At 39.4% G+C, this 25,119-nt stretch overlaps 2 protein-coding genes across 2 annotated transcripts in view; one reads left to right on the top strand and one right to left on the bottom strand.

Annotated features, from left to right (window-relative positions):
* Tl (toll like receptor) overlaps positions 1-23,286 on the bottom strand; it is a 94,311-nt gene extending 71,025 nt beyond the window's left edge. The window contains exons 1-6 of the mRNA XM_067138346.2: positions 23,147-23,286; positions 9,564-10,775; positions 8,868-9,177; positions 6,077-6,673; positions 1,212-1,367; positions 243-1,123 (exon numbers count right to left, since the gene is read on the bottom strand). Coding sequence (XP_066994447.2) covers positions 243-1,123; positions 1,212-1,367; positions 6,077-6,673; positions 8,868-9,177; positions 9,564-10,771 — 3,152 coding nt within the window. The 5' untranslated portion in view covers positions 10,772-10,775; positions 23,147-23,286. The remainder of the gene's footprint in view (positions 1-242; positions 1,124-1,211; positions 1,368-6,076; positions 6,674-8,867; positions 9,178-9,563; positions 10,776-23,146) is intronic.
* The window catches only part of LOC136863280 (cation-independent mannose-6-phosphate receptor), a 645,945-nt gene that overhangs the window by 302,468 nt on the left and 318,358 nt on the right, over positions 1-25,119 (top strand). The window lies entirely within an intron of this gene.

Genomic DNA, 25,119 nt, shown 5'->3' with positions numbered 1-25,119 from the left:
GTAAGCCAATGGGTTAATCATAGCATTTGGAGCATAAAGTGAAATAAGGGTATGTGGTACAGTTCTACGTAAGTCTACTGTAACCTCGCACATATCAAATTTAAAATTATTCAGGTACAAAACAGTGCAACATGATGTCGGCCTTCTTGAACTCCTGAGTGTATAAATGAGCTGCCTCCTATTTACCATACATTTGTTGCACTAACATTTTATAAGTATTGTTCAGTTAATATTATACACACTTAACTGCACCATTCATAAAAAGACTTTCTTCAGCTAGTATTTTATCACAGTCATGATTTATGTATCCATTCTTCTTTACTTCAAGAGGATTAACAACAATATCAGCCGGAGGGGTAGTTACTGCTGGTGGCGGTGTTGAAGGATTGACAAGTTCAATTTTATCATCCTTGGAAGTCTGAATTTGATTGTTTATTTGGTTTGATTTGAATGCTTTGGGTGGATGTGGTAATGCATAGCGTAGCTTGTCCCAAAACCACGGATCACCCCATTTAACATAGGTATTTGTTGTCAAATATGCCTGCAGTTCACTGTCCATGTCGTTGATAGATCCAAGTTCACCATAAATGACAACAATAACTCGTGCACGACCCTCACTTAGAGCTTGTTTATGCGCAGCACGAAACTCCAACCTCCCCCACTCACTCTTGATGAAATTAGGTGATAGCACCACCAGAGTCCGTCTTGATTCTTGCACAGAGCGCGTTATTTGAGTGGTTATAAACTCGCCAGCAATCCAGTCACGGTAGTGAACACACAGTTTGAACCTTGTGGGTCCATTTTCCAAACCTGGTAGAAGTTTGTTTGTTACAAAGTCTTCGTCTTTATGTGAATAACTCACAAAAGCATCATAAATTTTATCTTTGTCCAACTCTTCCTCTGTGACGAACCACAGACACATATTGTGGGCATAGAGCCAGATTTTCACTTCACTCTGATATCGGAAGTACACTGCAGCCAGAATCCCCATAGTTATACCAACTATTGCGATAACAATACTAAGAGCCACAACCATGCTGTTTAGCAGAGGGCAAATGTCCTTGGCAGTCATTCGAGCAAGTGGCCGCCCATCCTGACAGGTAATGTTGTTTAGATACTCCACCTATAAAATAGAAAGAAAAAATGAATACCCTTTTGTTAATGTAGTGCTAATTACTTCTTTCCTTTATATATACTGCTGAAACTCTTACCTGTTTAAAGCTGGTTTGTAAGAAGTTATATAAGTCAAGAGAATCACAATCGCACATCCACGGGTTCCCATGAAGAGTGAGGTTAGTTTTATTGGTCCACATGTCAAAGAGTGATGAATTCAAATGAGTCAGATTGTTGTTATCCAGGTACAACTCCTAGAAAAAGAAAGAAAAAAAAACCACACATTGAAGTCAGCTGAGATACGTATAGATAGTTGTAATAATTAAGGACATTTAATTTCTGAAGAATAAACAAATCGGCATTCAGTCTGGTAATCACTGCAAATTAACTAAGTGCCTCTACAATCACTCATTAGCAACTAACTTTGTGGTCCCTTTAAGTTCCACACCTTATATCTTTAAAGCATCATAGGCTATGTCTAAACATCAGAGCTTAGGTCTTCTTTTGCTTCTCTTGCCTTCCATGGCAGAGCCCATCATTCTCTTTAACATACCCTCCTCGATTCGCCTTGCATGACCACATCACCAAAGCCAGTTTATATGTTCTACTTCACCTATAGATTTCATTCCTAACATAACCTTAATGTCATTATTGCAATTAACTTCCTGCCATTGTTCCTACCCATTTCTGTCAGCAATAATTCTCACCACTTGATGTATGTTTCTTCCAATTTATGAGGATGATATCCTGAGTCCACTCACTTTCACTCCCATACAGCAGAGTTAGGCCGAGAAACAGACTGATTGAGATACATTCACAAATCACTGACATTTTAATGAATAGTCTAGTGATTGTAGCAGCAATAGCCATGCAGTTAGTCACACAGCTGTGAGCTTGCATTTGAGAGATGGTGGGTTTGAATCCCACAGTCGGCAGCCCTGAAGATGGTTTTCCGTGGTTTCCTATTTTCACACCACGCAAATGTTGGGGCCACGACTGCTACCTTGCCAATCCAAGCCCTTTCCCATCCTTGTGTTGCTGAATGTTGGGGCCACGACTGCTTCCTTGCCAATCCAAGCCCTTTCCCATCCTTGTGTTGCTGAAAACTTCAATGTGTTAGTGCGACGTTAAACCACTAGCAAAAAACTCAACTACACGCTAATTTCACCGACTTTCCAACCCAGTGGGGTGTGTTAACAAAGTGGGGTGTGTTAACAACATCCACCCTTTATACTTCAGGAAGTCATTATCGTATCTCTGTCAAGGCCATCTGTTTATGTAGCTCCTACATCCAATGAGACTGTTTAAAAGTCTAGTACAATCTTTGTACCTGCTATGATATTATTCCACATTCGAGAAAAAGGAATACCTCTAGTGCAGACCTATTCAATTGGCAAACTGCAAGACTTGCTCCTGGACAAAGTACTTTATTATGTACAGTATATATATATATATATATATAAGTTAATTATTTTTATCATATGATACTTATCCCCCAATGTTTATTTTTAAATGTATACTTTTAATGCCCTATATATTAAAAGAATGTACTAAAAACAGTTTTGTCTAGTCCGCCCATACTTCCGTTCTACTGGACCGATTTGCTTCTTTGTTTTTTTTTTCTCCATAATTATCTGCTATCAGATGTATCACTATCAAAGAGTAGAGAAGGGTCCATGTATTCAATACCATTAGCTTGTATAGTGTCCTACAGCTTGTCCTAAGTTCAGTCAACATTGAGTAATCCTAAAATCGAGTCATTATATGATCACTTCAATAATTGCAGGCGAACGCTTACCCTAGCCTGCAATACATTCTGTACAAAGTGAGCTGCATGCAATGTCTTTACATAAAGATATCGGCAAAGCTAAACAATTAGAAATTACGCCAACTCGGCAAACCTGCAGTTTCAACCAAACTTCGTACACACATGACTTAACCCTTAGCCCTCCCTTTTTTCTGAAAACTCCTGCCTCTCCAGCTCCATTTAAAAGTCTGCTTGCAGAGGGATAAGTGACAGCACAAACATATTGACAGCTTATTTATAAAAATCAACTAAATCAAACACAAAATAAATATAATGCAAGTACAATACAGTATTCAGGTGTAATGTTCAGCATTTTCAAACCTGAAATTATCTCAGTCAGTCACTTTTTGTCTGTAATAGTGCATTGTGTGGAACTTAGCAAAACACTCGCCGGGATGTCATCCAGGTACTTTTCTACAAGTATTGCTGAAAAACACAGTTTCACGTCGTAATTCAAGTTTACTGTTCACTGCCATATTTAGGAATATGCCTAAAAGTGCTTTGAAGTCAGGAAGATTAACATCTATCCACGACCTCCTAATAGACTCACGTGTGAGGGGCGTAACCTTTTGGATGTTTACACTAGCATACTGGTTAGCCTCGCACAAAATTTCCGGCAATAACTCATCAGTTATGAATAATTGGAAAAATTCATGTTCACTCAACCTTGCGGTGGTTTATAACCTGTCGTACCTGTGAATGGGCTTTTGAAGTCAGTGTCACGGTATTTCCTCCAGCCATCAGTAGAGGCACCAGCACTGCCATTTAGCATAATTTTCTCAATATCAGGATTTTCATCACTCAACTCTCCAACACAATATCGTTCCGCAATATCTTCCTCACCATTTAATTGAAAATCACTCTCGCTATCGGTGAAATCAACGTCACTTTAACCTAAAAGTCCGGCTATTTCTTATACTGCTCGCATGACAGCATGTTCAAGAGTCTGCATTGGCATGCTGCTAAGCAACGTCTGTTTGCAAACTCACATGGTCTATAAAGAATGTGCACAGAGCCTGATTTCAAAGAGATTATAGCTATACATGGCTTCAAATTCTCATTGAAGGATGGCAGTAGCTTACTGTACCTGTAATTCATGCACACATAACCCGACAAAGGAGTTATATAGAAGAAAATCGTGTCAAGCCTTGCCCGACATAGGATCTATGCGGGATATTCTCGTTGTCGGGCATGGCGCGCCGCGTGAGTGCTAAGGGTTAATACTATCTGGAGAGAAATACTGTGGAGAGTGAGCGACATGTAAAACTAATGGAAAACGACCCATATTAGTGTTGAATCCACAGTTTACTGGGTCACTGAGAAAAACAGCGACACTGCGGATAATTACTTAAGTCCATGTTCAGCCACATCGGCTTTTCAGGTTCATGGAGATGAATATTGACACTGTCCAATTTTGGCCTCCATTGGCATGCGAGTCATATGGGGTAAGAAATGAAATGTCCAAAATGACAGAGATCAGTACCGAATTCAATTTTGGGATTCGCTAGCATGATTGGAGACAATCCCACTTACATTTGGAATCTTGTACATCACATCTATACCGCGACTTGCAAATAGGGCCTACTTATTTTTATTATTTGAAAGGATCAGTTTCTTCCCAGACAATCTGGGCTGCCTGCCTCAAGGACAAAGTTCCACGTGACTCACAAAAATCTAAAACTTTAAACACACAACAATAACTCTAAAGCTACAAAATAGTTCGTAAAAAACGAGCACGTGGCTGCGTGGTTCGGGTTGCGTAGCGGTCAGCTTGCATTTGGGAATTAGTGGGTTCAAATCCCACTGTCAGCAGCTCTGAAGGTTGTTTTCCTTGGCGTCCTATTTTCACACCAGGCAAATACTGGGGCTGTACCTTAATTAAGGCAACGGTCGCTTCTTTCCCACTCCTAGCCCTTTCCTATCCCATCGTCACCATAAGACCTATCTATGTCAGTGCAATGTAAAACAAATTGTAAAGCCGAGTTGAGTAGTTCAAACGGTTGAGGTGGCCTTCTGATCCCAACTTGGCAAGTTCGATCTTGGCTCAGTCCGGTTGTATTTGAAGGTGCTCAAATACGTCAGCCTCGTGCCAGTAGATTTATTGGCACATAAAAAAACTCTGGGACTAAATTCCAGCACCTTGGCATCTCCAAAAACTATAAAAAATTAGTTTGTGGGACATAAAACAAAATCATTACTATTTTACAAGTTTTAAAAAAGTTTATAAATATCATTCAGTCACCATAAATAAATCTTCAAAAAATCAGTTCACACATAATTAACAGGTAATAACAAAATCCTAACAGTAAACATTAAAAAAGTACCCGGGCAGCGCATGGAGCAAGACACATTATCTGACTTATTTATAACTGATGCAGCAGAGCAGCACGGGTCCTCTTCTAATTATTTAAAACAGTTAGGTATCACTAAATTTGGGACATAAAACCAAAACCATTATTATTATTATTATTATTATTATTACAAATTGTTAAAACAAAAAATTCATTCCAGTTTTCAATGTCAATTTATATATATTATTGTTTCATTTGTTTTATGTCAATTGTGTGCATGTACATTTGTTATTAGATGTTTTACATTAAGGTTGAAGATGGCCAGCCCCAGCCGAAACTAGTCCCTACTTAATGTAATTTAGAATATTGCATATTATAGTATTGAAAGGTGGACCATTGCGACATTAATTTAATAATTATATTGTGATGCTATTTTTGTGATGAAAATCTCAACCCAGAAACGACCATGATTGGAATCTCAACCTTCAGGGTGGAAAGCCAGCAGCCAAGCCACTGAGCTAATCACGTCCCCCAATAAAACTGCAGAGGACTGTTTCTATATTATTTCTGTTACTGCATAAAGTAAAAATGACTCCATACACAAATTTGTAAACAATGTTTGTACAGTATAATCAATAAGTGTGGCCTGCCTCTTATAACTTTTTCGAAGTGGCCAAATGGAAAAACTAATTGAATAACCTGCCCTAATGTGTTCTTGCCATAACAGGAATTGATACTGCCCCTTTCTTGAACAAGAAGTCTCATTATTTGAGCTGTAATCTAAACAGGCTAGAATATACATCAATAAAACGCATTATAATGTTACTCTTGGAAAATACATAAAGAAAGAAAATCTTGTTCTTACCTTGAGGTTAGGAGGCAAGGACTCCTTGCTTAGCCAAGTAATATTATTATTTGATAGAATCAGTCTTGAAATATTCACATAGCTTTCATGGAGAGTGAGAGGCAAATGATGGATGAAATTATTGTTCAACATTAGTTCAACCTTTGCAGCTTTTGGCACAGCGGGTGGAATATTTCGCAATCGTCTTCCTCTGCAGTCTACAATGATAGCACGGTCCTCTAGCCGAAATGAGCAGGAACATGGTTCTGGGCAATCTACTTTCCTATCACATGTGATAGTTCTTGAACGAAGTTCCTTCACTGACATTCCTGCTTTTTGTGGGGGACCTGCACATTGCAAGTTGTCTGCTACCAAGTTCATCAGCTGATAGACTGTAGGGCTGAGACGGTTCTCCAGATACTTCAGAAAATGGTAGATATTGCAGTCACATTGCAAGGGATTGCTGTCCAGCTTGATTGTCACATTGTGATTTTTTGGATCTAATAGACTCCCTTGTCCTCTAGCTATACTTTCAATATACATCATCTGAATGGTTTTTATGTGATTATGCCTCAGATCCACTGTTAAATTGGGTGACACGAAGTGGAGTTCTCTGGCCTGTTAGGAAACAAAAATAAGCGTTTGTTCAATTAGAACATACATTTAGTAATCAGTACTGTATCTAAAACTATAATGTAAAACTATTAATCAGTTTTTGTAGTATTTTTAACTTGAGTGTGATATGTTTAGCTTTAGATGATCAGGTTATGTAGGCCTAATTAAGATAAATGTGATCACTTTTTTCAAGGAACTATTTCTGTAATAGCAATGATTGAACATGCTTATCTTCCAGTTTTAAATTATGTCGAACACTTGTCACAGAGAGATGTTCATCAAGAATGGTGTCAGAAAAAATTATCTGCTGTAAGGTGTGGTGTGCGATACTGTTTGATGTACAAGGCTCACTGTTAACAAATAATATTTGAAATAATAATTTTAAAATATCATACTCCTCACCATACAGACTTAAATACTTACTGAAACACACTAAAGCAACTTAAGTTAAGATCCTTAATTTCCTTTCACTTCCTACCTTCTTATTTAAGTTTAAGTTTACCATTCCTCACTGGAAATTGCTGCTTTGTTTAACACTGGCACTCATGTTTGCCTATTGCATAACATGTAAAATGCTTTGAAGGCCTGCACAAAATGTCGTACACTTGCAATTCACACATGTAATAACATTACTTTCCTTCTTTTTGTGAAAAATGTGAGTACAACTTTAATTGGTTATTTTGTCTGACTCGTCGGCTGAACGGTCAGCGTACTGGCCTTCGGTTCAGAGGGTCCCAGGTTCTATTCCCGGCCGGGTCGGGGATTTTAACCTTAATTGGTTAATTCCAATGGCACGGGGCTGGGTGTATGTGTTGTCTTAATCATCATTTCATCCTCATCACGACGCACAGGTCGCCTACGTGCATCAAATAGAAACACGTGTATCTGGATATTCTGGATGAAAACCTTCGAGTCTTTTTCCCCTCTAGCATCACACACACTGCTACACATCCCTCGTTGGGTTTTGCTTCTTATCATTTTGAGGAATCACAGAAGAAAAATGGCGGTCAATAAATCGAATTGGGGTTGCTTTTGCTGATTGAAGACCTGCTACTTTTGGAAAAAATTCCTCTCTGTAATGTTGTGCAATCGTTTTCTCAATGACAGTCACACGGAAGTCAAGAGCATTCTTCTTTCCTCCATGCTTTTTGAAGAGCACAAAAGCATTCCAACAGTCTATAAATTTCCTCTTATGAATTTAGACCTATATAGAAGTAAATATATTCTACTTCATCAACACCCCCATTGTTTTGTGATATGCAAACACAGATTTAGGTTTCACAACTTTCTTTCTGCCCTCTGTGCCTTTCCATTTCTGCTTTTAAATTAGGTACCAATCAGTAAGAGACATTCCCAAGTATACTCTGGTTTTTACTTTATACAAATACAGTACATAAAATGTTAAGAAGTTAATTATACTATGAAGCGTAAAAGTGAATTAGAACAGAGATCTAAGGAGTACCCCAGAAGCGACGCATATACCTTGTGCAAGAAGAGGTTAGGGGCCAATGATTCACATCCTGACCCAGGCGACCCTGGATAAGAGTGACTGAGTGAGAAGACTATGGGAAGACTTTATAACACTTTGAGAACTAGGAGAATTATAATGATATGCTTGCCATTATGCTTAAGACTATAAATATTTCTGAACACTATAATAAATCTGAAGACGGAAGTAATGGCCGTAGTGTTTTTCCTACTTTTGCCAAGTAGTTGATGATGCAGAATATTATTTTGTATAATAAATATAGGCTGTGAAGCCTCCGTGGCTCAGGTGGAAGCGCGCCGGCCTCTCACCACTGATTCCATGGTTCCAATCCCGGCCACTCCATGTGAGATTTGTGCTGGACAAAGCGGAGGCGGGACAGGTTTTTCTCCGGGTATTCCAATTTTCCCCGTCATAATTCATTCCAGCAACACTCTCCAATATCATTTCATTTTATCTGTCATTAATCATTGCCCCAGAGGAGTGCCACAGGCTTCGGCAGCCGGCACAATTCGTATCCTCGCCAATAGATGGGGGCTTCATTCATTTCATTCCTGACCCGGTCGAATGACTGGAAACAGGCATAAATATAGGCTATTGCAGCTTATCAACTAATTTGAATATGACCACATTTAATTAAAATAATAGGCCTAGATCGTTTAGCAATGCATAACTCATAAATTAAAACCCATTCCAGCTGTGCAAACCTACCTCAAGTTTTTCTATGTAGTTGTTTCTTAGATCCAAGCTGTAAAGGTTGGTCAGAGTAGTTCTCCAGTCTGCATGGATCTCGGTGATAGAGTTATTTGCCAAGTGCAAAACCTGGAGATCTACACAGTGCTGTAGTGGTGACCATCTCCCAAAGAAATCTTCAAAGGACATGCTGAATGAGATGCGATTGTTAGCCATGTAAGCCTCTAAGAGGTTACGAGTGCTCCTAAATGTCTCTGCATCAATGTGTTCTAAGGCGTTATTGTTTACTGATAGAACCTTGAGGTTTAATAGACCTTGTAGAATTGGACTGGAAAATAAAATAGAAAAGTTTCATCATGTCTTGGTTCAAAGCCAAGAAGAATTCAATACATGCCATTGGTACTCTTAAGACATTGAAATTGGAGGTGGAGGAAAAAGGATTGACAAAGGAAGGTGTCCATGAATAAGGAATGTATGAAGATGGGAAGAAGTGACAAGTGCTTTTATACCACACCCAGGAAACAAATTGGAGGAGGGGGAGAATGATTAAATATGAAATATATTCCTAGTTAATCAAGGGCTTTACAGAAACAGATAATGATCTGTTGCATTTGATAAAAATGCACACCAGAATTGGTAACACTGGAGCATTTCTTTAAACTTTGCACATTTAATTACATTGCATTACTTTAACGCAAAAGTGTTGATACTTACTCTGTTAATGAGGTGAGTTGATTATGGTCCAAGTGTAGAATTTCAAGTTGTTCTAAAGCAATGAACACATTCTCTGGAAGATTTTTCAGCTTATTGTGATTTAAGTACAGTTCTTTGAGGTTCTTTGCATCCTTGAAAAATGTTGCAGGAATATTTCTGATGGAATTTGAAGAAAGTTTTAGTACTGAAATATTGGCAGAGCCCCAGATCAAATCTTGAGGCAAATCTGTGATGTTACATTCATGTAGATAAACCTCCTTCAGTGCAGAAAGATTTGCTAGAAGTCCTCCAGGAAGTGATACTGAAGCATTGTGATTACGATTGCTGTGTAATTTTAGTTGTTCCAGACCCTGAGTTGCCGCGAACAGTCTTTGTGGAAGAAAGATGAAATTGTTTCCATAGACTGAGAGATTCTTGAGTTTATTTAATTCTCCAAACACATCTTCAGGAAGAAATGAGATATCATTGTTGTGTAGGCCTAATGATTGAAGGTTGGACAGCCCAGTGAAAGTTTCTCTTGTGAGATTGTGCAGTGTGTTCCCCCACACATTGAGTAGTTTCAAATTTGTTAAATCCTGGAATATTCCTGGCTCGAGATACATTAGGTTAAGATTTGTTAGTTCAAGTCTTTTGAGGTTCTTCAGGTTATGGAACACATTTACTGGCAAAGTAACATTATTATCTTTTATATATAATTCTGTTAAATTGGCCAAGTCACTAAAAGTGTTGTCTGATAAAGTTAAATTTTCAAAACCATCTATTTCGAGGACTCTGATGCTGCTTAAATCCTGAAGGGATTGTCTAGTAAGAACATTTTCCCCTTTTATAGCTTGTAAAGTGAGTGTAGAAACATCTTCAATACCTAAAGTTGTCAAGAGATCTGTAACAGATCCATTGGGAGGTGAACAGCTGTTTATTGTAAACCTGCCGATGTGCCCTATCAAATTTCCCGTGAGCCATTCATAGTGTACTTCTTGTGAATCACTACACCATAGAAATGCTCTTTCTGGCCAGACTTGAAGTTTGAGAGTGGGCTCTTCTTGGATGGAAAATTTTGGACACATCAGATCTCTCCGATTACCAGATGCCCAACCGCATACACAATGTGCATTAGATTGACACTTGTAAAGAGCTGTAGTTTGTGATAACAGTACTGCCAGCAGAACTCCAGGTAGTATTAGCTTCATGGTCCTACTACAAGTAGGCATTCATCTGTAACAAAAATAGAAATAGCTGATTTTCAGATTTGTTTTGATTAGATGTGTGGGACACATCTGGTCAAAAAGGTATAAATACGGTAAACATGTAGGCCTATCTGTATCTTCTCAGCATGGACAAAAATTTAATTATTTCTGAAAACATTGTTAGTATTTCTAGTTGGCCAGTTGAAATGTTGTTATAGTGTTCTTTGACTTCATCTATATATTATAATGAAAAAAAATGCTATCCATGATACATTTGGCATATACTAACTATTGATCATTACGTTATACTGGCATTCAAAAGTCAGTATACGAATAACAATTAGCCTAATAAAAGTTAATTCTTCATCCGCTTTTCTCATCCTCTAGTGGAATCACGGGGCGAACAGTGGCGTATGTGTTAATTTAGCTATTTTACGGCCGGGTGCCCTTCCTGATGCCAACCTTGTATGGAAAGGTATATTGACCATTGTGTGCTTCTGTGGTCGTTAGTAGTGTGGTGTGTTGCATAAATATTAAGAGGTGTTTGCTAGAACAAACACACTTACCCAGTCGCCAGTCAGCTAATTAATTTCACTTGATTTGTAAGATATACATTTATTTTTAAGTCAAAGAATTAAGGAAGACATTTAATTTCCCAGAATTAGATTTTTAAATTCCTGTGTCTGAATTTTAAAGCTTCGATTGGGCAAGGCCCTATACCTGTATAAAGATAAAGGATATGCTGACAGAGCTCCACTCGTTTTGGCTGCATATGTGAAGACATCCAATTGTCTTGACAATGAATTTTGACCGAGCTAGTTGGGTACACAGTCCAATTTGGGTGGGTACACAGTCCAATTTGGGTGACATAGCTGTTCGCTTGCATTCAAGAGAGCGTGGGTTCGAAACCCCTCTTGGTAGACCTGAAGGTGCTTTTCTGTGGTTTCCCATTTTCACACTAGCCAAATGCTGAGGGTGTACCGTACCATAAGGCCCCGATTGGTTCCTTTCCTATTGTCGTCATATGACCTATCTGTGTCGGTGCGATGTAAAACAAATATGAAAAAAGAAAGTAATAGTAATCAATTACACCTGAAATAAGCTATACTGGAAGGCTACAAGGGTTACAAACTTTGTTTCCAGATCGAATGCTTTTGTAGAATACTGGTTCAAGATTTCAAAAGTTAATATGTTGCCAATAAACAATTACATAAGGTCTGGGATTCTGTTTGGCAAATTGCATTATAGGTAAACAATCTACTAGTTTTGTTTGTTTGTTATCTATGTCTATTTGCTGCCTGTAGCAAGAGTATTTTGATTACAATTATGCATTAAAAACGGAAACAGATTTTTCGTGGCATTTGTAACAGCTACCTTGACGATACATCCTGCAGTATGCTCAAACAGGACCGGGTCCGATCCAGATAATCTGAAAGATTTGGTAACGACATAAAACAGTTCATTTATATTTTATTGCGCATTTTATATACTTTTGCAATACTACATAATAACAGTAAGCCTACAAAGCAAAGGTCACACATGAACTGCACTTAACAGCAGTGGAGAAGAGGAGCTCTTTCCTTCACAGCTCCCTAGGCCACCCCGTTTCCCTGAATATAGGCAGGTACATTCAGGGAAATGGGGTGGCCTAGGGAGCAGTGTTAAGCGAACAGGAAACTGGAAATCAAGTAGGGATGACATAAGAATGTTAGTGCTTAACTGTAGGAGCATTGTAAACAAAGGAATCGAATTAAGTAATTTAATAGATAGCCTATATATTTACCAGATATTGTAATAGGAGTTGAATCATGGCTGAGAAATGATATAATGGATGCAGAAATATTCTCACGGAACTGAAGTGTGTATCGTAGAGATAGGCTAGGAATGGTAGGAGGGGGAGTATTCATTCTGGTGAAAGAAGAATTTGTAAGCTACAAAAAGTAAAGGAAGAAAAATATGAAATTCTGGGTGTAAGGCTCTTCTCTAAGGATAATAGGCAACTTGATGTCTTTGGACTGTACAGACCGGTAAGGGTAGCGCTGATGCTGATTCAGAATTATTTGATAAGATAATCAGCTATGTTGGAAATGATATGGAAAGGAATGTGATCGTAGCAGGTGATCTTAATTTACCAAATGTCAATTGGGAAGGTAATGCAAACGATAGGAAGCATGACCAACAAATGGCAAATAAGTTAATATTGGAAGGGCAGCTGATTCAGAAAGTGATGGAACCAACTAGAGGGAAGAATATTTTGGATGTGGTGCTGATAAAACCAGACGAGCTCTATAGAGAAACTGAAGTAATAGATGGTATTAGTGATCATGAAGCTGTTTTTGTCATAGTTAAAAATAAATGTGAAAGAAAGGAAGGTATTAAAATTAGGACTATTAGGCAGTACCATATGGCTGATAAAACAGGCCTGAGGGAGTTTTTAAAAAGTAACTATGATCGCTGGAAAATGGTAAATAAAAATGTAAACAGACTCTGGGATGGGTTTAAAGTAATTGTTGAGGAATGTGGAAATAAGTTTGTTCCTTTAAAGGTGGTAAGGATCCACTATATTATAACAGAGAAGTAAAGAGACTAGGAAGGTGGTGCAGACTGGAAAGAAATAGTTAGAAATGGTTATGGAAGTAAGAAGAAATTGAAGGAAATTACTAGGAAATTGAATCTAGCAAAGAAGTCACCTGAGGATAACAGGATGGCAAGCATAATTGGTGGTCATACAAGTTTTAGCTAAAAGTGGAAGGATATGTATAGGTACTTTAAGGCAGAAACAGCTTCAAAGGAGGTTATTCCAGAAATCAATTAATGAACAAGGGGAGTGTGTATGAGAGGATCTTCAAAAGGCAGAAGTATTCATCAGCAGTATGTAAAGATTGTTGGTTACAAGGATAATGTCCAGATAGGGGATGTGAGTAATACTAAAGAAGTATTAAAATTTACCTATGATACAACGATATTTACAGTAAGATACAAAAGTTGAAAACTAGAAAAGCAGCTGGAATTGATACGATTTCTGGGGATATACTAAAGACAATGGGTTGGGATATAGTACCATATCTGAAATATTTTATTATTGTTTGGCTGAAGGAGCTATACCAAATGAATGGGCGGTTGCTATAGTAGCCCCTGTGTATAAAGGAAAGGGTGATGGACATAAAGCTGAAAATTACAGGCCAGTCAGTTTGACATGCATTGTATGTAAGCTTTGGGAAAGCATTCTTTCTGAATATATTGGACATGTTTGCAAAATTAATAACTGGTGTGACAGAAGGCAGTTTGGGTTTAGAAAATGTTATTCCACTGAAGCTCAGCTTGTAGGATTTCATCAAGATATAGGCCTAGCAGATATCCTGTATTCAGGAGGCCAAATGGACTGTATTGTGATTTACCTATCTAAGGCATTTGATAGGTTAGATCATGGAAGTCTACTGGCAAAAATGAGTGCAATTGGACTAGAAAAAAGAGTGACTGAATGGGTGGCTATATTTCTAGAAAATAGAACTCAGAGAATTAGAGTAAGTGAAGCTTTATCTGACCTTGTAATAATTAAGAGGGGAATTCCTCAAGGCAGTATTATTGGACCTTTATGTTTTCTTATATATATCAATGATATGTGTAAAGAAATGGAATCATAGGTAAGGCTGTTTGTGGATGATGTTACAAGATTGTGACCGGCTGCAGGGTGACCTCTATAGTGTTGTGAGATGGACGGTGGGCAATGGTATGATGATAAACGGGGTTAAAAGTCAGGTTGTGAGTTTCACAAATAGGAAAAGTCCTCTCAGTTTTAATTACTGTGTTGATGGGGTGAAAGTTCCTTTTGGGGATCATTGTAAGTACCTAGGTGTTAATATAAGAAAAGACCTTCAGTGGGGTAATCACTTAAATATGATTGTTAATAAAGGGTACAGATCTCTGCACATGGTTATGAGGGTGTTTAGGGGTTGTAGTAAGGATGTAAAGGAGAGGGCATATAAGTCTCTGGTAAGACCCCAACTAGAGTATGGTTCCAGTGTATGGGACCCTCACCAGGATTACTTGATTCAAGAACTGGAAAAAATCCAAAGAAAAGCTGCTCAATTTGTTCTGGGTGATTTCCGACAAAAGAGTAGCGTTACAAAAATGTTCCCAAGTTTGGTTTAGGAAGATTTGGGAGTAGGGAGACGAGCTGCTCGACTAAGTGGTATGTTCCGAGCTGTCAGTGGAGGACATCAGTAGACGAATAAGTTTGAGTGGTGTCTTTAAAAGTAGGAAAGATCACAATATGAAGATAAAGTTGGAATTCAAGAGGACAAATTGGGGCAAATATTTGTTTATAGGAAGGGGAGTTGGGGATTGGAATAACTTACCAAGGGAAATGTTCAATAATTTTCCAATTTCTTAGCGATCATTTAAGAAAAGGCTAGGAAAACAACAGATAGGGAATATGCCACCTGGGCGACTGCCCTAAATGCAGATCAGTAGTGACTGTTGTATTGTTGTTGGAAGATCAGCACTGATAAAAACCTATCAAACTGGATTTCCTAAAAAGAAATGGTTTTTTTTCAAAGTGAATTCAGATTTAACTTACGTACCCAAGTCTATTTTTAACTGACGTACGTAACAAAATAGTTCCTTTAAAACGATTGTTTTACATCTAGAGGAATTCGACTTCAATTCATTATAATTATAGGCTGTCCGCCTCTGTGGTGTAGTGGTTAGTATGATTAGCTGGCACCCCCGGAGGCCCGGGTTCGATTCCCGGCTCTGTCACGAAATTTGAAAAGTGATACGAGGGCTGGAACGGGGTCCACTCAGCCTCGGGAGGTCAAATGAATAGAGGTGGGTTCGATTCCTACCTCAGCCATCCTGGAAGTGGTTTTCCGTGGTTTCTCACTTCCCCTCCAGGCAAATGCCGGGATGGTACCTAACTTAAGGCCACGGCCGCTTCCTTCCCTCTTCCTTGTCTGTCCCTTTCAATCTTCCCATCACCCCGCAAGGGCCCCTGTTCAGCATAGCAGGTGAGGCCGCCTGGGCGAGGTACTGGTCATTCTCCCCAGTTGTATCCCCGACCCAATGTCTCACGCTCCAGGACACTGCCCTTGAGGCGGTAGAGGTGGGATCATTCGCTGAGTCCGAGGGAAAAGCCAACCCTGGAGATTAAACAGATTAAGAAGAAGATAATTTTGGCTAACTGAAAGTCATCTCTGATTATTTAAAAATAATTTCCTAGAATGAAAAAAAAAATTGGTTTTTCAATTTCAGTTTGAAGAAACCATATAGTTTATCTCCGGAAATGCAAAATTCGTATTCTACTTGTATAAACCAGATCTGTCCCTTTAAGTTGGGTATTAGATAACTTTAAGATACCATTTATTTTCTTTCTGCATGGCAGCTCACTTATTTCCCTAGTACGCCTCTTCAGTGATGACAGCTAATGGTGGAGCTGTTAAGGATGCAACCAACATTCGGGGTGAGGACTGTACATACATACCTATAAATAGTTAAAGGCACGTTAAATAAGCAGCACTATCATTTTTCATAATTGCAGAATAATAATCGTACGGTCTCAGGTACCGTGTACAGGCATTTCTATTTGAAGCCTGCCTGCGTGTTAATTTCCCCGTTCCATTTTAGTTGTGGTCACCAGCATTCTTATTTGAGCTACAAATTGTGTTGTGGTCTCCTCACTGGAGTGTTCGTGGGGGAAAAAGAAGAGAATCGACTCTTCGAAGAATAAAGGTAATTTACTAATGACAAAAGAGAGGCAAGGGTCATAACTCACTGAACGTGAAGAGGGAGGGATTTCCCTCAGTGTCAAACCCGATACAGTCACGTCTGATCATAAGAGAACAGGAACTGACCAAAGGAGATCAGCGAGGAAGCTTATAGGGTACCAAGGCATTTAGTGGGCAGCACTAGCGAATATAGAATTTCGTCGAGGGGACTGGTTATTCAAATGCAATTTACCGATATTTGATTTTCGATTACTACCGTATGGATTGAATTGCTTGTGCGGTTAGGGTCGCTTAGCTGTAAGCTTGCATTCGGGAGATGGGAGATCGAATCCCACCGTCGGCAGCGCTGAAGATGGTTTTTCCGTGGTTTCTCATTTTCATACGTGATGAATGCTAGGGCTGTACTTTAAGCTCACGGTCGCTACTTTCCCATTCCTAGCCCTTTTACATCCTTGCGTCGCCGAAAACCTTCGATGGGTTAGTGCGACGTTAAACAGCAAGTAAAAACAACAACAACATCGTTGTTTACTGCTAGGTCTAAGACACGCCAGTTAATATAAATGAATGAAAATGAAAACCTACAACCTGTTTTCCAGTCATTGGCTGGGTCAGAGATGTAATGAATGAAACATATATAGGCTGTTATTACAATGGGGTCGCCACTCCCAAGGTGATTTATTAATGAGTGATAAATGCTAGAAAATGAAAATGGAGAGTGTTGCTGGAATGAAAGATGACAGGGAAAACCGGAGTACCCGGAGAAAAACCTGTCCCACCTCCGCTTTGTCCAGCACAAATCTCACATGGAGTGACCGGGATTTGAACCACGGTATCCAGCGGTGGGAGGCCGACGCGCTGCCACGGAGGCTCTCCAGTTAATATAAAAGTAAATTTTAGCGAGTACAAGCAAGAATTAGGTGTTCGTTGTTGAATACATGTAGTAATTAGAAAGATATTTTTGAAGACTTTCACCTGGAGCGTGGCATTGAATGAAAGTGAAACATGGGCAACTAGCTCAGAAAGAAAGGGCTCTTGGAATGTGGTGTTACAGAAGTACGCTGCAGGTGAGCTGAATAGAGCGAATCACGAATGAAGAGATGGATCGAATTGGTGAGAGAACAATTTGGCGAGATTTGAATGGAAGAAGAATGATAGTACACATCCTAAAACACCCAAGACTTGTTCAGTTGAGGGAAGTGTAGGTAGTAAGAACGGTAGGGGTAGGCCAGGGCATGATTTTGACAAACATATTAGAGTAAAGTAATTTACTAGTTACGTAGAATTGAAACTGTTAGCACGTGATAGGGTGGCATGGAGAGCTGCGTCAAACCAGTCTGTGGACTGATGACTCCAAACTACATATGTAAACGAGATGAATGTCAATTGACCATTTACCGGAATCCATGTGTATATTTTCAACATTCAGAAACACGTGTTTGGAATGCTGAATTTCAAATGTATATATTATTACGCTTTATTTCTGGTCGAGGGTGTTTCTTTGAATGTGAGAAACTGATATAGTCCATAATCTGTTATATATTGTTTCATGTTTCTATTGAAGAGAAGCTCAAATGTTTAAGGGGCCCCGGTACTACCACCCTCCTACTTCCGAACGCCACTGGACTGGACAGGGGGCCCCAGTAGCTAGTGCTCTACAGTAAGTAATTTAAGATAAAGTAAAGTCAGTTATCGATATTTTTTGGCTAGTTAGTGTAGTATGGTTTATTTACACTTAGCCAATAGCAGGATGCACTTCTGTTTCAAATTATTACTTTCGCTATTGATTCCATGATCCTTGTCCTAGCATAGTAAAAATATGCAAGTTTATTGGCAGGAAAGTAAAGTACCGATAATGAGTAAGAAAGAAATGTTTTCTTACGGAACACGGAACGAAGTATAAAAGTATGACTGTGATTCTTCCGCACCCCTCAGTTTTTATTTCAGGAAGTGCACACGGCACTTTCTCAGTACCTTTCATCTCAAAAAAACTGCTCTGGGATTTTTATCCTGGTCTCCCTTTACAGACTGAAATTAAACAACATTGTGAACACGATGACACTGTTTTTCTGTCCTTACTAGCCTTAATCCCAATTTCTTGGGGTTAGCACTTGATATGCTAGTGGTTTAACGTCGCACTAACACATCGAAGGTTTTCGGCGTCGCAAGGATGGGAAGGAAGCGGCCGTGGCCTTAATTAAGGTACAAACCCAGCATTTGCCTGGTGTGAAAAAGGAAAACCATATCCAGGCTGCCGACGGTGGGATTCGAACACTCCACCTCCCGAAAGCAAGCTCAGAGCTGCACAACCCTAACCGCACGGCCAACTCGCTTGGTACACTTGATATGTATTTGGTCCAGGATGGCCTAGGGTGGTTAGTAGTGTTGTGTATATATGAAGTCGAACACAAACACCTGGACGATGACACTATTTTATAGGTCATATACAGTAAATGCACATTTTACTACATTTTATCATTAAATTATATTTAACAAAAAGAATGGTATAACAGCATATTTCTGGTCATATTCTCAGAGTATTATTATTATTATTATTATTATTATAAGTGCCAGGTGATTGTTTGTACTTGGAATTTCCGTAGAAATATTTGGATTTTTTTGCAGTAGGCCTAAGTTACCAAACAGAAAGGAGAGAACAACATGAGATATCTACTGATCTGCTAAGCAAATTATGGACAGTATTTCATTTCTTTTGCGTCATATTTCCGAGTTTTTATGTTATAAATACATTCATATTTCCAGAGATTGTAGGTCTTTGAAAACTGAGTCGTAATCGTAAAACGTGCGTGCAGTTTCTTCTTCTGAGGTGGCTCGAAACGTGCATTAATACATCTGGATTTCTACGTCAGGATAAATGTTAAACCTCGCTGTAAAATGTTATTTTGTAATATATATAAGAGGGATAAATAAATCAGCCTGTCCAGTTAGTTGCCACAATCCACTGTTCTAGCATAGTACCTGGTGCTTCGAGTCTGTTATAAAATTCTTAAGCATATTTACTACGAGAAAATAATTAAAGAATACTGCAAGATAAGAACATAAATTACCCCTACCTTACAAGGATGCATGTCGGTGCATTTGGGAGCAGTGTGTGTTTGGGGGGGGGGGGGGACACGCACTTGGAATTCCGAATAATGCAATATTGAAGAAACTGTCTAGTGTACTACATTCCTCGCCGCGGTCCCGATCATTGCATATGAAGAGACATATCTCTGTGGTTCGGATTCCACGTAAAACTACACGTTTTCTTAATACTCCTAATGTAGGGTCCAAGGATCGTAACACAAGTTTCACTCAGAAGTAGACTTTAAGTGCAGAACCATTGTCACTGTGGCTCAAATCCTGTAGTTTTCAGTAAAAAAAATTGGAAGTTTTACTTGATATAATTATGCAAGCGTTCTCTTAAAATACAACGCTGCTGTATTTCATTTTAGTGACAATTATATGGGTTGTTAAATAATAATGCACCATTTGCAGTAGGCTATAACCAGGACAGTACTCTAATAATTTTCGTTTCTGTGACTTCCTTAAACAAGAATACAGAGTGGGATACTGGACTGAGATTCGATAAATGGTGATTATTATTCAGCTTTTCTCACACTGCTGAGGTCGCGGGAGCGAACTTCCTCGCACATATCGCATTTCTGGCTCCAACCCTATGCGGAGGTATGCGTGTTTCTGTGGTTTTCGGTAGTGTGGTATGAATATGAAGAGAAATGTGTTGGGACAAAGACCCAGTCCCCGTGCCGTAGAAATTAACCATACACAGTTGAAATCTCCAGCCCGGCCGGTAATCGAACTCGGGGCCCTTCAAATCGAAGGCCAATATGCTGATCATTCAGCGAAGGAGTCGGGCTTTCAAAAACCGGCAAATCATTAATTTACTTTTAACTGCAGAGGTGCTGTTGACAATCCTTGGACACTCTTAGCATTATCACTTACTATTACTACTGGTGAAGGGCCAGATTTAGATTTATTTTTAAACCCCAGCACCACTACCAAAGATAGCTGCTGGTATAGTACCTTATTTTATATCCCAGGACAGCCATAAGGGGCCTGATAATCCCGTCGTTTCGCCCCTTAAAGAGGTTGATGACATGGGTGTTCGACCTCTTTCAACAATAATCATTAGGCTCCCAGACACACAAAAATGTTTTCATAGCATTTTTTTGGTCAAATATGACAATGATAAAATAATGACCAATGACAACCGTCTCAACGTGTTCACAAAAGATAGAAATGTTTCATTTCACTTCAGATTTAAAAGAGAAAAGGATAAAAGCATGACACCAATGTCTTAATAATCATATATCACCCCCCTTTAAAACAATAATCACCTCGATCATCACATTTTCATGGCGACAGTAGCTATTAGTCAGCCCCGCCTTGTATTGACAAGCAAAAGGGGTTGATCATTATTAGGAGCATAGTTTATAATATAGTCAGTGCAAGCTAAGCCACTGAGCTAATTACGTCCCCCAAGCAATGTAAGAGATAAGTACCTAACAAAATAAACCTCGTCATGCTAGTCTTCCCTCCAATTTTTGGAGTCTGCATTAGCGATGGATCTGGTCCAGTTTTACGCTGGATGCCTTTCCTAATGCCAGCCCTATTTGGAGGGATGTATTCGATATATTGCTTGTGTCTGTGAGTATAGATGAAGAATAATGTAGAAAGGTAAACACTCTATCCCCGAGCCAGAAGAATTAACCATATGCAAGGAAAATCCGCGCTAGGCTGAAAATCGAACGCGGGGCCTTCTGTACGGAAAGCCAAGTACGTTGACTATTGAGCCACGGAGCCGGACTGGTACCGAAATAAACTGTCATACCGATGGAGTTACGGAGATGTGCTGTGTTTCCGCTAGAAGCTAGACGTGTGTTGCATTTTCAGTTTCCTGATTTGTTTCTGCTCTTGGTTAATCCCCGCATTCCTGTAGATAACTCCCCTCCACCGCCGCCTAAGCAAACCTGTCGTGGTCCGTTCTAGGAACTGGGAAAACATTATATTATGGACCCTCCGGTATTTCGTTGTGGAGAAGCAGGTTTGTGACGAAATTATACCTTCGCTTTTATCCCCTAAGCTCATCTTCCTGTAAATTATGTAGGCCTACTGTACTTTTCCTTCGCGTGGGCGTGTAGTTCTGCTTAGGTCATGCTCATCAGAACTGTAGTTAACACATGGTTTACGTGACTGCTTCAGTCTGAGCCTAGGGGTCCGGTACACAAGCAGACTATCTCCAATTCGGGTCTCAGCTATTTTTTAACCTAAAGGGCGAATTCTACCATGTCCAAAAAAGAAAAGGAACTTAGATGCGAAAATTATGATTTCACAATTTTTAAGTAATTAATTGCATATAATTTTGGTAATAATTTTGCAATAATTTTGTCCTTATACTTCAAATTGTTGCTTCACAGTAGGCCTACTTCGTTTCTATTTCTCGAAACACGTGTGCATTATGCTATATTGATTTGTTTATAGCGGCGTAGCAATGTTACGGGGGACGAAACAGGAAATGTTAAATTTCTCCCTTATTAGCTTGTTTGAAATCGGTAAATAATTAAAGTTGTACAAAACTCCGATCTTTTACATTTCACACGATTTTGCTCTAGGGGGAATTATATCGAAAGTATCCACGATTATTGCATATTTCACAAACTATCTCCGTAAATATTAGTTTTTGTCTAAAAGCGTGTAGAATCTAGTGTGCGATATGTTAGGTCATTCATTTTACCGCAAGAGCTAAGATGAGGGAATTAGTCACGACTTTAGGTTATTGTTTCTAAGCTCGTTGCGAATATCACCGACAGAAATATTTAGTCGTCGTGGTAACTAATTAACTGGCTATGATGTGATTGTAAAAACGAGTTTAGCGTCCACACGTGTGGAATCTAATTAGTCTCTTCAGCTAACCCTATGGTTTATAAATTGTTCAATACCCCGTAGTAAAGCAATATATTTTCCTCTGGTTGCTTTTACACTTCAAGAAAATCATTTGTGATTACATTTTTTTAAACGCAGACTGTCAATATTAATCGTGAATGTAACATTTTATTTAGTGGAACATATTAAACTAATGTTATCGGACAGGATTTACACATACTATTAATTGCAATAGACTGACGACCGAATTGCATGTAGCTTATAAATGAAACGGTTGCAGTCGCTCGAAACGTCATATGCTGTCTACTTCTTGTTGGAAGCGCATTACATCACTAAGGCAGTGGTATTACTAACACTATTCCTAGAGGCACTTATCGGTTCTTTGCTGCGTGAAATGTCGAATACATGTAATAAAAAGTGTGTTGGGCATTCTGCGTATTTGTTGATACATTTAGGTTTAACAGCTTTAAAATGTTGGTATCTGTATTTTTGTGGAGGGTAGGGGAGATTTTCTTGTGTCAACAATGAACTCTTCTGTTCTTATGACTGAATAGTTCTGCTACAAAATATTTGCAGTATATGCACTGTTACAACAAAAATATCTGAAAGTGAAACATTTTGACTGTCGCAGCACTGGTGAGTCATGAAGCAGTGGGTGAATTTCGCTGTGCCCTTCACTGGTTTCCTGGTTCAAGCTTAAATACCAACCGAGATTCTACAGCCTTCACCTTGGTCGCTGTTTTGACCACTGTATCCATTCATTCGCACTTACCTTTATTAAAACTACGTAAAATTCCATAGAAAAGATGTTATCCACTAGGAACACTTAATTATTTTCACCACACGTTACTGCACTAGCGCGCACTCTGTGGACAGGTCGGACAGCTGCCTGCGTGGTTTACACTGCAAGGCTCCGCTCTTCCAGAACGACTGGCTGGAGAGGACAGAGGAGATTGACGATTCGTAGGTCAGGCGCGCTCACTGTTATGAGTGGTGGGGAGGAGGAGGACCTGGTCTTCCTACTACCAGTATCACAAACATTTAGGTAGTTTCTTCTTTGGCAAAGATATTTTGAAGTAATCCCGCTGTTTGATCAGAGGTGTGTTTTGCGAGTTAGACGCCGTCCTGTTACCAGGCCCGTAACCAGCATTTATTTTCCAAGTGTTATTGGTTTGCTTAGCTTCCTCTGTGAAACAGAGGTAGTGTGTCGGCCTCCGGGTCCAATAATCGCGGGTTCAAACCTGACAGAGATAGTCGGATTTTTGAATGGCGAAGAGAGTCCATTCGACACTCCATGCCGTACGATGTCTGCCTGTAAAAGATCTCTGGTTAGTGGCGACACATTTGTCTACTCAGAAATGTTGTCCACGATGTCGCAAGTCCTTTAAATGAAAACTCCAAGATTGATTGGTTATTTATTTATTTATTTTATTTTGTTTTATTTTACCGAGAGTGTCCGAGGACATGTTCGACTCGCCTAGTAGAGCCCTTCTAAGGCAGACCCTCAAACGAGGGTGGACGGAATCTGCCGTGTAAAGGAACTGCGTATTTCTGTAGTGGAGGATAGTGTTGTGAGTAGCGTGTGAGTTGCAGTAATGTTTGGGACGGTACAAATACCCAGTCCCCGAGCCAGGTGAAATAACCATTTAAGGTTGAAATCTCTGACCCGGTCGGGAATCGAACCCGGAGCCCTCTGAACCGAAGGCGACTACGCTGGCCATTCGGCCAAGGAGCCGCACTCCAAGATATTAAAATGCCTCTTAAATGCATGTGTTGGTTGTTGAATTGTGGGAGAGTTGTATCGTCTGAGTAATATGTAGGCCGTGCTCATTTCCTGGTCCCTATTAAGTAGACAAGGTGGTGTGATACTGAGTTTAGGAATAAACCTCGGGTCTATTTCCATCTCGTTTTGGAAGGATGTAAATCCTTATCAGTGAACGTGGTTCACGCAGGACCTGTCCTGTATGCGTGGCAGCGGGCCTATAATAGTTATGTGCGCTAGCTAATAGACTAAGAATGTTGCGCTGACCACACGGTACCAACGTCTGCAAGCCATCCGGCTGAACAGCAATCGTCTTGGCAGACCGAGACACTTAATAAACTGTATGTGCCTTGGGTTTATTTGTTGTATAGTAAATTACGTTATTAGTGACTGGGAAAATAATGCCTAAACTAATATATTGGTGTTCATGTGTTTCCGTCATGTACATTTCTTTTTAGTCAGTTGTCAGGTTGAAAAATATGGAAATTGTTGACACACACATATTGCTACATATTCGTTACAAACAGGTATACCTTTCAGCGTTCAGTCTCCAAGCTTCTGTAAATTATTTACACGCCTCCGCAAACCTGTTTGCAATAATGTTGCTCTGTTACTTTGTGTAGTTTGTAGTAGTTGTATAGTAATTTAAAACTGAATCTGACCATCACCGGCTTGGTCTCCCTATACTTCTTATCCTCCATGTCCGAGCCCTTTATCCTCGTGAGACTCCACCACCGAGGCCGGTTTTAACGCACAGCTTCTTCATCGAGTTCATTCCTAACCGTGACTTATCAAAACACACGAATTCCGAGAAGAGGTTCCGTTCGGATTGAGTTGTTTACACGGGTTCATTTCAAAACGCTCGAGTTGGACCAGTACACTTTTGAATGATTATCTATATCAATGCGATTTAAAATATGAACTTATAGGGAAATCCGCTGTTTTCTTCTTTCACTCCCATCTTGGCCTAGCCAATTCTCATT

The sequence above is a fragment of the Anabrus simplex genome, chromosome 1 (assembly GCF_040414725.1).
Source record: "Anabrus simplex isolate iqAnaSimp1 chromosome 1, ASM4041472v1, whole genome shotgun sequence".
Lineage (NCBI taxonomy): Eukaryota > Metazoa > Arthropoda > Insecta > Orthoptera > Tettigoniidae > Anabrus > Anabrus simplex.
Note: the sequence above shows the minus strand (reverse complement) of the source record. Positions and strands in the feature narration are given on the sequence as shown.